General features: G+C 42.0%; 1 protein-coding gene across 1 annotated transcript; it reads right to left on the bottom strand.

The window, feature by feature from the left end:
• Positions 1-1,105: 1,105 nt before the first annotated feature.
• tmem86a (transmembrane protein 86A) lies at positions 1,106-12,424 on the bottom strand. Its single transcript, XM_086162589.1, has 3 exons — positions 12,300-12,424; positions 6,699-6,963; positions 1,106-5,651 (listed from the first exon to the last, which is right to left on the bottom strand). Exons 1-3 carry the CDS (start codon positions 12,318-12,320, stop codon positions 5,224-5,226), a joined length of 714 nt encoding a protein of 237 aa, XP_086018715.1. The 5' UTR covers positions 12,321-12,424; the 3' UTR covers positions 1,106-5,223.
• Positions 12,425-13,455: the final 1,031 nt, after the last annotated feature.

Below are 13,455 nucleotides of genomic sequence, written 5' to 3'. Positions count from 1 at the left end.
CTACTACTGTTGCATATATTGTCTACAAAATGATCAGCAGAAGGGGGACAAATAGAAGCCCTTTGTTTTTAAGCTCTTTCATTAGAGACAAAACTTTAAAATTACATAAGGCCTATATATTTCTACTTAGACCAAAAAAGAATTGCTCCAAACGTAGTACATTCATAATGAAAAAATTACAGGGTCATGTGTGAAGAACAGAGACATGAGGTGACTACATGAATACGTGTAATGTTAGCAGATGACATATAAGACGTTTTCAGCGAATGTGAAAATATTCTTCTTTCCAAATAAAACTTGAAAGCAAGTCCCTTTCCCTTACAAACTACAATGCGTGAGTTGGGAGCAAATAAATATAATGGTACGTCCAGACAGAAGTGTGTGATGATGACTTCCTGAACGTCAACAACTACCGGCGTGTGGTCCACTTAGGAGCTCTCCTGACGTCAAAAAATAAATAAATCTCCATGTCAATGGAGCCACCGGGGGACTGGATTTATCAGCTTGCAGTTTCAAATAAGTTGAGCGCCAACTGGCACTTAAACTGAGATCCGCCAGTACCTTCACTCCCCGGCTCCCGCACACAAAGTGGGAAGTATTTCGTTGTGGAACCTGAATATTCAGGGTGGAAACTAAAGGCTGCACCAAAGGGAACACACTGCTCCAGCATTTCAGACCCTTTGAAATTGGCATTGGCTCGACGTGACACGATGCACGCTTTTCAGCTAGTGCAAAGGTCCTGTACGGTGATGTTCTCTGCACTCCTTTCAGTTTTATTTGAAGATTGTCTCATCGGAGCGCAGAATTTCAGCTGAAAGGTCATTTCAGAAATGCCTAATTTTCGATGGAGAGTGGCGCTCTTTGATGGTGAGACCTTGGCAGTGAATGAATGGCTTGCATTTTGGAGACGACTGGAAAGGCTCCCTCGCCGACAAACTGAATAAACTATGTGTTTTTAAGGAAAATTGGGGAGAAAATTGCAAACAAAAGGGTGAAGGCTTGAGGAAGATGGTGAAGGGAAGAGAAAGGAAGCTTCAGCGGGGGGGGGTTCTGGGTCGAGATTCCAGGAAACAAACAAGAAGAGGCCGAGACACATGGAAGGAAGTTAAGTTGCATTGTAATTGCATTTATTTCTTCGATATATTCACATTCATTGCAGTTTCACTACAGCAAAGAAACTATTTCATCTCTACAGCCATTAAAGAAATGTAATACAAAGTGAAAATCAATGACCGGGGAAAATATATCATAGGATAAAAATAAAAATGGGCCTCGAGTGGAATAAAGAAAGGGTTTTGTGGAAAGCAAAGGTAGCGTTTCCCCTCGGGGACTGGCCGATCCGATGAAAAATAACTTTTTTGAACACATGCGAGGTTTGTAACACTTCAAGAGCAATTAATACATTTTTGATAAAAATGCTGATTCTCACGTCAACGTGTCACTTTCTTGTGCTTCAATGATCAACATCAAAACTGCCGCTTAACAGTAATGTTTTCTCCTCAAATGAGCCAGAAAACGTGAAGAAAAAAGAAGAAAAAGGCGACAGCTATTAAAATGAAAGTGACTGATTGTTTGCTTTGAGTGCAGAAAAGTGCAGTGTTTAACAGAGTGGTTTAAACAATGAGGAGAAGATGGAATTGTTTGACATACTACTCATAAGCTCATGTTTAATTGGACGAAAACATATGAGTATATATGCAACTTTCCATCATACACCTAGTTTTTATGCGCATGTGTGAACACATAAATGTTCCAGCTTTGTTAATGTCAACTGTGTGTGCTCACAAACACACAGCCAGCAAAGGTTTGACATTTGGTACAGTTGGGGGGGAGGGGGTTGGCAAAGAAGAAAAAGGCGGGCAAAAATGCCAATTTTTAAAAAAGTGCTGACTTATACAGAGGACCAGCCAGGGGCCCCTTCCTCTTGCTGCATGAAGCTACTGGCTCTGTCTCTTTTCTCACAGCGCAGACACACCATGCTGGCCCTCAATGTCTTTCTGCGTATACAAAGCACCAAACAACGGGACAGCTGGCAGGCTTGAGGTAAAGTGGTGCACCTGTTTACCCGCCATCTTGGGGCCGGATGGCAGATAATGAGCTGTGCGGAATTATGGAAACGGGGTGGAGGGGAGGTCTTCCCCTTTGTGTCGTATTTCACCTCCTCGTCTAATTCCAGCAAGAGTATCATCCCACCTGCTCCGTCAGTAGGAATCCAGAGCACTTCAATACCCACGAGGGGGTCCTCTGCCCCCCCCCCCTAAAAAAAACAAAGGCCTGCCTGATACATGAGAGGGTTCCACTGCTGACAACTTTGTCATCGGAGAAATTCCACACAGTGAAATGCGTTTCCTGTTTGCTTTGGTTGTCTGTACTGACTAAAATAGAAGCAATTGATATAATGGAGGAGAAACAATGGGAATATTATGTGTAAAACCGTAAGGTTTCCTTTTTGAAATTCAACTTGCTTTGAAGGCAATCATTTATCTCTTGCTTTCAGAATAGCGACTTTAGTTCCTAAATCAAGGGCTTTTTTTGGACTAGGGGGTTTTTACTGAACAAATTTCGTCCAAAATACTCAACAGTAGAGCTTGTCACTGGGCTTAGGGCCATTTTGACATGGAAACTAATATCAGCTGGCTTCATACAGCGGGGAATTTTAGAAAAACAGGTTGTCATTCGTGTCACGTTTGTACTTAAGGCAGCGCACTGTTTACCAGCGCCTCTCTTTATGCTGAAATGACTGGGCGAATAAGATGAAGAAAGAGGGACTGAGACCACCGCTGAGCGAGGAACCACATGATTATACAGACGGACTGACAGAGTGCATTTCACTAACGGAGCAGAAAGATTATACTGATGGGCCAAAAGGAGACGGAATTGCAAAACAGCAGTTTGTGATATCTCCTTGGGTTGAATCTTCCTATTGAACTTTGCACTCTTGCTTACACACACACACACACACACACACACACACACACACACACACACACACACACACACACACACACACACACACACACACATATATGTATTATATTCATGAAAGCTTTATGAGTGCTAACACCACAGTCTACCGGCAGATTTGTCATGGTGACTAAAGGTCCGTTTTTGTGCGCATGACAGTGCTTCACTGACCACTCCTGGGGTTAGCGAATTGGAGATTCTTCCACCCCAGTTTGTTTTACACGGTAATTGGCCGTCCTAATAACAAACCTATTAGCTAATTTTATGCAAGCGGTTAATACTCTGTAATTACATGTGCACAGTGGCATTGTACAAATCGTTAGTGAGCTTCATCATTAAGGCATACACACACACACGCGCGCGCGCACACACACACACACACACACACACACACACACAAAGCTGTAATATGCTAACGGAGTCATGTCCACTGAGGGGACCTAGATTAAGGTTAATTTGAAAATGATGAACATGAAGTGAATGAGAGTTAACTCGAAGTCGTGCCAAGAACAAAAGGCTGCTTAGCCAACAGAGGCCGTTCTGCAGGGCTGTGGACACAGGTTTGAGAGTGTACTGAAGCCGCGTGAAAAGATATCAGCAGTGTTCTTTTCAAATAATGATCGCTCAAAGCATTTCTGGCCTCGAGTCAGTTCCTATGTGTGCCACGTGCACGTTCACACAGGAGACACAGGCACCACTCAAAAATCATGCATGTATGTGAACATCTGAAGACAGATACAGCAGTCCTCATAAATACTTGGAAAGACACGGTAAAGCTATAAAGGTTTTCAGGTTGGGTGAAATGGAAGGGCTACCGTGTGATGGATGGAGGATCGGATGACCTGTCCTGGATGAAATGCAGTGGATTTAGTGGGATTAAAGCTGATAAGGAGCTATGAAAGAGTATTATTGGGTTTAATGGGATAACTGTTCCATCTCATGACAAGCTTTGTCTCTGGTTGCTTTTTTACATACATTTTGGCCAATGTATGTTTAAGCGTGGATGCATATTTATGTCAACTCCTGCGTATGTGCTGTTATAATATCCATAAAAGAAATCAAGATATAAACAGAGCTGAATAAGAATTTTAGCCCTTTCTGTTCGGCCGTCGTTGCCAGTTATAGCAGGGGGGCTGACAGAGTCCAGGTAGCATAACAAAAAAAACTGTGGACTTTCCATCGTAACTCACCCGGCAGGAGCTGGAGGTGTCAGGTGTGTGTACAAGTATAATACTGTAATGTGCCCAGAGGACTGAACACCAAAGGGTACAGTGCTTAATAAAGTTTCGAGTGTCTGTATTTGTGGCGGGAGAACAGTGCCAATAACAAGCTTCTAATCGTAACAGAATTAATGCAGAGTTGCTGTTCAGTCAGGAAATCTTACCTAAGGGCAGTGCCTCTTCCCCTTAGTGTTTTGCTTTCTGTTAGGGTTAGGATTTCTGCACATTCAGGAATTTATGGGCATTCTGGGCTAAAATGACAGCAGGACTTGGAGCAGTCTGATGGCAAATGTTGTATGGCAACCGTTAAAAAGCAGCACTGATGAAATGGAAGGGACTGCACATAATAAATCAGGAATTAATCAGCTGATTTCATGAAAAAAGAAAAGAAAATAGCACCCTTAAATCTGAGGAACACAGAGCAGCAGAGGGTGGAAAGCCAAACTGAAAAATGAAATATCCCTTTTTAACAAGGTTTTTCAGGCATCAGGAAAAGAAAAAAGATTAAAAAAAAAAAAACCTTTAGGAATATTCAAAAAAGGTTGAATTGCATTATTGGACCACATTGAGCACATGTGTATGCTGGGAGTCAGTGTGTCAGCAAAGGAAGCGAGGTAAGAGTGTTAATCAAACACACGTCCACACGCACACAATCGCTCTCCCACATACAACACGGGAGGGTCCCCAATGACATGCTGCCCCTAACTTAAAACACGAGTAAAATAAAACCCTATTTCTCAGGTTAATATTATTACACTGGTCTCCATAATAACTGATTATGAGAGGCATCTTAATGTCTGTTGAGGAAGGTAGGACTGTTGTCGGGAGAGTCTGAAGATAATACTACCACAGCTTCATGGTAAGAGGTGTGAGACTACACTGGAAGGCTGCGTCTGACCCGTTGCCATGGTAACAGGTGTGTGGCGTTGCCACACTGAGATGAGGCTGAGGATTAGGGATCTGGCTGGCAGTGATATGTGTTCATGATCACTCGCGGATTGAGGGGGGCGACTATTGCCTTTCTGCATACTGTGGCACCTCATGACCTCTTCCTGGCCACCTCAACATCCTGGCACTCAACAGCCGACAAGGCTATAAGCATCTGGGCGGCGTAGTAGGTTGCCATGATGATGGCACGTGAATGGGGTACGGGGAAGCAGAACTTGTTGACGGCGATGGTGAGGTCAGACACCATGAAGAGCACAGCTCCCAGGCAAGCTGATAGCTTGGTCCAGGTCCACAGGTCGTTGGCTAGCTGCAGACCTGCGATGGCCCTCCAGCCCATGAAGCCAATCAGAGCGATGTAGACCGCGACCAGGTAGGTGAAAGGACCGGACAGGTAGGGATACAGCAGGATGTAGCTCAGACCGGAAACGGCGGTGATTACGAGACCAGCGTGCACATTAAGGGGCTTCATCCCAAAGGCGGACGAGTAGAGGATGTGGGTGATGGCAAACATCAGAAGACCTGAGGGGAATCACAAACATTAAATTTATAATTTTTTCATTTATTCTCATCTTTATAGCTTAGCTGAAACACTGGGTTGCAGTGAGGACAGCTGAAACCAATCCCCGGACCGGTTCCCGGTCAATCGCAGGGCCAAATATGCAGGCAGACAACCATTCATTCAATCACTTGTTTACATCTGCGGACAATTCAGAGTACTCTCTTGACCTGTCGCAGGTGTTTGGTTTGTGGGAGGAAGCTGGACTATGTACGGTGATCCATGTTGACACAGGAAGAACATGTCTGCCTTCTTTCTGGGACCTCCAGCTTAGTTTAAGAGGATCCTTTTTAATCATGGATAAATGAACCAGCCACTATACAATACAACCTCATAAACACAATTACTTGTACTGTACAGCATGATACTTGTTTGGTGGTCACATTTAGGTTTGCTATGTAAGTTCCAGGTTTTGAGTTTGGCCTTACCCTATCCTTCCACCTGACGGCCCTGTTGTCTACTTAGTTTTTCCCCAGCACCTTGTTCATGATCTCCATGACATTGAGCCATACTGATGGATCCTGTTTTGGCTATTCTGTGTTTAATTTTATGAGCCTCTTTTGGATACTCTTATGTTTTATCAACCTTCCAGAAGTTTTGTTTTGACACCCTGATAGTTTCTGTTGATAATTTTATCATGCTAGAACTCAGGACCTTCTTGCCCTCATGTTTACCATGTGTAGTCCAACTGCCTCTTTCAGTGCCTTCGATGTTTGTCGTGGCTACAATAAATTTTTGTGATCTTGCCTGCTCCTTGACTTCCAGCATTTTAAGGTTAGATGTTTTGACAACATTTGTCTAGATTAAGCAGTTACGAATCCCCATTGTCTTTTGAGAAGTGTTTGTTAACCTGGTAATTTAATTTAAATGTAAAGAAATATTGTGTGAGAAATTCATGTTTTTGTTTTGTTTGATTTTTTACATCAAAATACAAAAGAAACCGAACTGCCATTAAAAGTGTCGGACTTATTCCCCACTGCCTACGGAGACGTACACCATCTCCCCCTCACCGTGGACAAAGTAGCCCTGTTCCTGCCAGATGAGAAAGGCATCACCCAGAGCAGAGAAGATGAGGCCAGCCAGGATCTTGCGGGCACTGGAGCGAGCACCGAGGAAGCTGAAGCCGTGGGCCAGTAAAAACACCCAGAGGCAGAAGATGGGCAGGCATTTGATCAGGGCGCTGAACCAGGATGGACTTGAGGTCGGCAGCCAGAGGACAAAGTACACACAGGTCGCCTTGAAAAACGGCACCAACTTGGGGCCTTCACTCTTGACCTGCAAAGGTTAAATATTGACATCATTATGTAACACGTGTGTCTTGTTGACATTTTGATTGTACTCTTATCACACGATAGAGGACATATCAGCATTTCAATAAAAATAAGGCCTTTAAATACAATACTGCCAACAAGTAAGTGCAAGTGACTGGAAAAAATATAGTTATAAATACTGACAAAAAAGATATGAGTCACTAGTGATACAAAGAACATCAATCATTTAAAATAAAGGAAGTAATAATGATAGATCCTTTATTCATCCCTGTAGGGAAATTAGTTCTCTGCAATTAACCCATCATGGATGAACCATGGGCAGTAGGACTTCAATCCTTTACAACTTGGGGGAAATATTTTGTATTTATGTATGTGTATGAGGAATCAGTGAGTTTAAAGTGAGGCCTTAATAATCATATGCGGTTAACATGTAAATGTGCACTCATGTTTAGCTTTACGCAACATATCATCCTCCATTATAGCAACTGGTTGTAAAAAAGGATAAAGTAAGAGCAAATTTAACAGGAAAAAAAGACATCCTAAAATAATCAGCGTTTTTGAAGCAAAGTAGTTCTCCTTATTTGGGAGGTTAGGTTTGGGTTCTGAGTGAAAAATAGCCTCCACTGTGGTCATTGTCAGACATGCAAGGGTTCTGTAACTGAAGTGAAAACAGCAGAAGCAGCAAAACCATTATTCAAAGGATGATCTTGCATTTTTATCCCTTTGACTCCTTGTAACCTCCTCCTCTTTTCCTCTCTTCACCTTTGACTCATTTCGTTGAGATCTGTTTAGCATGTTCAAGTCTCCAATTCTCCTTCCCTGCCGTGTCACGGTCCATATTCCTTTCTGTCTAAACAGACAAGGGCCACTTGTTTGCGCTCTCTCACGCAAACACACACACACACACACACACACCAGAAAAGAGGTTTCACAACACCTCTGGAATGAGGATCCACCTGGAGTTCTGGCAATCACAAGGTCTGGGGCAGAGAGCAATGGGCAAGAGAAAAGAGGGGACATGGTGAGCGGAGTGGAAAATGAAGAGGCTACAATTGGAGGAGCGGGGGGTTCACAAAAGCCAAAGAGCAGCAACTCCATTTCCAAAATGACTATATTCCTGGGGTCAATTGTGTCCCTCACTGAAAACATTGCAGGAAACATCAAAGTGACGCGAATTCCGGTGACGACCGCACTCCTCACAAAGGAGTAAGTGGAGCAGAAGAAAAGAAAGTAGAGAATGCATGGGAAAGTAAAGCTCTCAGGGAGGGGGCTTGAGGGGGAGCTAGAGGAAGAACCATTATGGATCATACAATTTGCGCTCCCAGAACTCACATGACAAAAAAGCTGGCAAAATCCAGTTCACTACTGATCTACTTGGAACCTAAATAGACTGGGCATATATGATGCTGTAAGTCATCCATCATCCTTACCACATTTAAACACACAGGGCAAAACAGGATTAGATGTTTATAAAGCTGATGGGGAAAAAAGATGACCATCAAGACATGCTGCGACCTTTTTCTCGATATTGACATGTCTCAAATACGCAGCACAGATACATTACCGGTAACAGAATATATCTCCAACATCATGAGGAAGAGTTTCATTGTATTTTATACAACTATTTGACAAATATTTAGATAAAACTCAAACAAACCAGAACGCAGTGCCACTATTCACTAATACATCACACTGATCCTGCATCGCGGGCCACCATCATAGTAGTATATCCAAAAACAGATGTCTTACATGCCTTGAAGAATATGTTTTTTTAACCATATTTGTTTACAAGCCTGTTTTTGTGTCATTTGAACTGGATTCTCAAAACAAGGTTTATGAACACACAAGTTTTGATATTCCTGAGTTTCCTGTCCCGCTGATTGTATTTGTTTGGACTTGTCTTGTTAACTTTTCACTGCATCCCAAACAGGCACAAAAATGTTTTCCACAGCAGGTTCAATTTCAAGGTAGAACATTTTTACAGTCGGGCTGTTTTCTCACATCGACAATTTCTTCCAACAGCAAGCTGCCCGGGATGATTTCCTAACTGATAGCCACTTCCTATATGCAAGCCTTGCACTATGCATTTTGCATTGATAAAACAAAAGAGACATAAATAAGGGTGATAGAATGGCACTTGTGTATCTGTGTGTGTGAGCAATTTTCCGTCTCACATACAGATCTCAAAACCACAGTCTAGACGATATCACAAATCTATTTCGGAGATACTGGAGTTTTACTGTCAATAGTTTTACTGTCAAAAGGTTGATGTTAAGCTCTGCTCTTACACAGATAAGGCCGATCCATACAAAAAATAAAGAGCAGAGAGGGGAAGTCTGAACAAAGATCACAATTAGTTTGCTTTCTGTAGGGAAAACAGTCATATGATATGAATATTTTCTTTGCTTCAAATGGGGTTGAACAATCACAGGGTATAAAGATTATAGGGGAGGAGGTGGAAGGAAGTTAGAGATTCCCATAACCTTTACTCCTATTCCTGCAGTGTTGGAGCACTGCAGTCTCCCCTTCCATTGTTGTTTGTGTAAACTTAAAAATGTCTACACAAAGACAGCACTACATTACAAGAAAGAAAAAAAGTGGGGGCATGCAGTTCTGAGAACATGGGAAACAACTCTGCTAAATAATAAGGATAAATATATATTGCTGCTCTCTGATGTTTTTCTCCTGTAAAACACAGTGAAGAAATACAATTGTCTGAATTGCCTCATCAAGAAGCTTAATACTCGGTTGAATTTGATTTGCAAATGGTATCACTCCAGCAATTTAATGTATCACGTTTTCTTTTTTTTCCTATTTTAATCAACACTCAACATCCCACCTGTAAACTCCAGTCACCCTGACTGGAGGCGTCAAAGTGGCTGAGGGGATGTTAACAACATCTGTGATCCGTGTGTGACAGACAGCTGTGTCAACAACATGAAAGGACAGAACATACTAACTCATTTGTGAAGCAAATTATATTAATGTCTGTGTTATAATGTGCCAGACAGAATTATCGAAAAAGGCGGTTGTTAGAAATACTGTGTTACATACAGCAGCCTGGCAGTAAGCACCTGCCTCAATCCCCAAAGATAGAGGTAATGATTGACTTTATTTGCATGGTCACCAGCAAACACGGGGGCTTTATTTGGAATGAGTGACCGAGGATATAACAGCCCCTTATTTTCCAGCCCGGTATTTATAATAACAACAACAACAACAACAACAACAACAATATATAGACTGCCATGGTTAATGAATGAGATGAGATTTTTAAAGTCTGAACCCCTGCACTTTACTTCTCATGATCTTTGAGTACTTTGGCCAAATGACACTGAAAAAGGACTTACCTATAACCAACTAAGTTTTGCGACACGAAGCAATTTTTTAAGTAGCGAGTGCCAATTATGTGCTAATTTCCTTTTTTCAATTCCATAACATGCCATTTATGTGACAACATCTCTGAACTGGCAATACAATATATATTTACATCACTGACTGAATATTATGGGGAGTGGGAGATTAATCCTGAAATATTGTATTACATTATTGGCAAAACTGAATAAGACATGTTTGTTCAAGCTGTGTCAAGCTGATGAAGTAACCATCCAATAATATAAATCATAATAAGAAAAATGTAATAGAGAAAAGAGGAAAGATTATTAGATCACGAGCTTCTCTGGGCCACCAAATTTATTCCCTGTGGGAATTTATAAGCTTCATCTGATTTAGATTAAGCTGATTCTAGTGTTGGCTGACAAGTTTGTGAGCCCAAAATTTGCCTCGTGTGGGATTATAGGTGGTGAATCCTGCAGGACAGTGGAGATTGCCTGCTTGGAAGGGGTGTGATCAGGTGAGGATTGTAATCTCCACTTGACCACTGGATTATGCAGAAGAAGGTTTTTAATTATGAACAAATATAAGTCCTGTGTGGAAACCCTGAATAATATCCTTCCAGAATGAATTCTACTCAGTCGTTATGACTCATACTCTGCTGAAGTGTCAGAAACATGATACAAGGAAACATACAGGAGACCTGTGTACTTAATTTGGCTGAGAGGGACTGTAACATGAGTCTGGCAGGATAGCAGGCATGCAAGTCACAGGCATTACAATATTATTTCATTGTAGCATCAGATGCCATGTTTCTATTAATAATTAAAATGACATTATCATTCAATTTATCATTAAAATGCCTGAGGCAATAGTAAACCTACAAAAAAGGAGGTCATCTCCCAAATTACCATTTTGAACAAGTGATCTATGTGTAAATACTCCACTTTTTTTGTTTGTTTTTACGTGAGCAAGCAATATACAGTAAAATATATATGAAAAAACAGAAAAACACTCTGGCTAATTATGGACGGCAGCAGACAATTCATAGTCCAGTTTACCGACAGTGCAAGGCAGAGAATGAATAGTGTTTAAACCGAAGGTCATGACTGAGAACAGTCAAAATTTGTTCTCAATAGTATCCCGACACCCTTACAGCATCGCCGTCACCATGGTGACCACTCTGTATGGCAAGCATTCCTCCACCCAGGCCCCTGTCAGTAATTACACAGGATTTACACCAGGGTATGGTCAGGAGCAGTTATAACATCATAACGGTGTTTAATTTCATGCCTGTCAAATTGCTACAAGTACAGGGTTGCTAAATTAGTCATGTGACTGTCCCGATTTATTCAGAAATTTTGTTTATGTGTCTTTGCCTTTTTTTCATCACTGACTTGCCCTCCATGGGAATAATAGAGAGAGGATTAAATGGAAGCCCTGATACACTGAAGTAGAAAAGTCAACCACGGGAGAGCAGCGCTCTGCGCATGCGTCACCGCAGGTCCCCAGGAGAGGGGGGGGGGCAAAAGGTAATCACATGACAGTTTTTTTTCTGAGTCTGCCGTTAGACGTTTGTTTATATGTCAGTTACTTGAAGGCGCCGCTGTCAAAAACAAAACAAAACAAAACAAAACAAAACAAAACAAAACAAAACACAGACATGCCATTATTTTTCTATTTTCCTAACGCAATGCCAGCTAGCCAGGGTATGCATTGTGTCCAAGCCTCTTCAAATAAGCTAACAGACATTCTCGTTTTATACGAGTATCACATACAGAGCATGCGCCGGCCTACGAAGACGCTCTAAGTAGAGACACCGTATGCTGAACGACAAGGCGACCAAAAAAATGCTAATAAAATTAGAGAAAACATAGAATGGGTCATGGGTGTCAAAAATTAATATGCTTCCGCCTTTACAAGTATGTAATTTTAGTTAAGGAACATTTAGATAATCCGTTATGAGTCTTCAGGACGGAGTATGGTCGGTTCAGAGCTGATACTCACCACGGTAACCGGAGAAACCATTTCTCCTCGGCGAAGAGGGTGTCGCGAATAATGTGTGGGATATTTAGGACAGTTATTATGGGCTGGTTTGTGTTCTGCCGTGAAAGGGATGCCGATTGTTTTGTCCTCTCTCCAGTGGGCGGGCCGACACTCGGTGGGCGGCGAAAGGCCAACCATAACGCGTCAAAACTCTTGATGTCGACCAATCGCATCTGAGAACGGGCCTTTAGTGGGCGGGACTAGATGTCAGGGACGCCCAGATATAGGAGGAGCCAGATTGCTGTTTACATCTCCGAGCAGATGGCCTGTATTTACATTTCAGAGACGTGGACGTTGTTGAAGGCGCCTGTTTCGAGATTTTTTTGTATTGTTCGCCGAACAATTCAGTGTTAATGGCACCACACTGACTTTAGAAATCCAATAAAGCACGTGATATCCACCATTGTGAGATGCTTCGTTGCAATATTGTAATGAAGAACAGCTGCCAGTCCACTGTTCTTAACTATTCGATGTGATTAGCTGTTCCGTTTTAATCGGGAAGCACCACAGCTTATAGCAAACCTGGTTCTGTAAACACTGATTCTGCAATTCTTAAGTGTAATGATAATTGAGATATGTAATATACATAAAAAAAACAACTTCACCCCAAACAGTTTTCAAACTTCCCTTATTTCACTGCGGTGTTTTACACAACTATACGACGTTCGCTTTGCTAGATTTCTATTTTTTTCTCTCCACTAAACTTGGGTTACATATAAAAGGAATGGGGAAATAGAATCATGTATGTGGGGCACTCGTTGTGGAAGGATATTTTTCCTGTAGTGTTGTTGTAGAGCATCCTAAAATAGTAGATTAGACCATAACGCTGTATTGTGAATGTTTCATTCTGCAAATCGACCAGACGTGGAGGGCACAGTGTGTGCGTGTGTCAGGGGGTTTCTGGAGTGTTCTCGTTGGAGTCGATCACTTCAATATCCGCGTTGATGGCGACATCGTGCGGTGAGCAGGAAAGCCAGAACGGGACCAGTCACCCTGAGTACTTTCGTCCATTTTCGTTCCGAATTAGGATATCTTTCCTTAAATTCAATTCATCTCGATCATTTTGTCTTAAAACTATACAGCACAGACCTGCAAACTTAATGTCATTATCCAAATG

This window comes from Fistularia commersonii, chromosome 17 (genome assembly GCF_037954325.1).
Source record: "Fistularia commersonii isolate RoL2024-O1a breed Wild chromosome 17, RoL_Fcom_v1.0, whole genome shotgun sequence".
Taxonomy (NCBI): domain Eukaryota; kingdom Metazoa; phylum Chordata; class Actinopteri; order Syngnathiformes; family Fistulariidae; genus Fistularia; species Fistularia commersonii.
The sequence above is the reverse complement of the archived record's forward strand: the minus strand, read 5'-3'. Positions and strand labels throughout refer to the sequence as shown.

Coding starts and splice junctions, on each gene's coding strand:
- tmem86a (XM_086162589.1), bottom strand. CDS start 12,320: ATGGTTTCTCCGGTTACCGTG. Junction 6,964..12,299: donor TGGTTTCTCCGGTTACCGTG/GTGAGTATCAGC, acceptor TAACCTTTGCAG/GTCAAGAGTGAAGGCCCCAA. Junction 5,652..6,698: donor ACAGGGCTACTTTGTCCACG/GTGAGGGGGAGA, acceptor GATTCCCCTCAG/GTCTTCTGATGTTTGCCATC.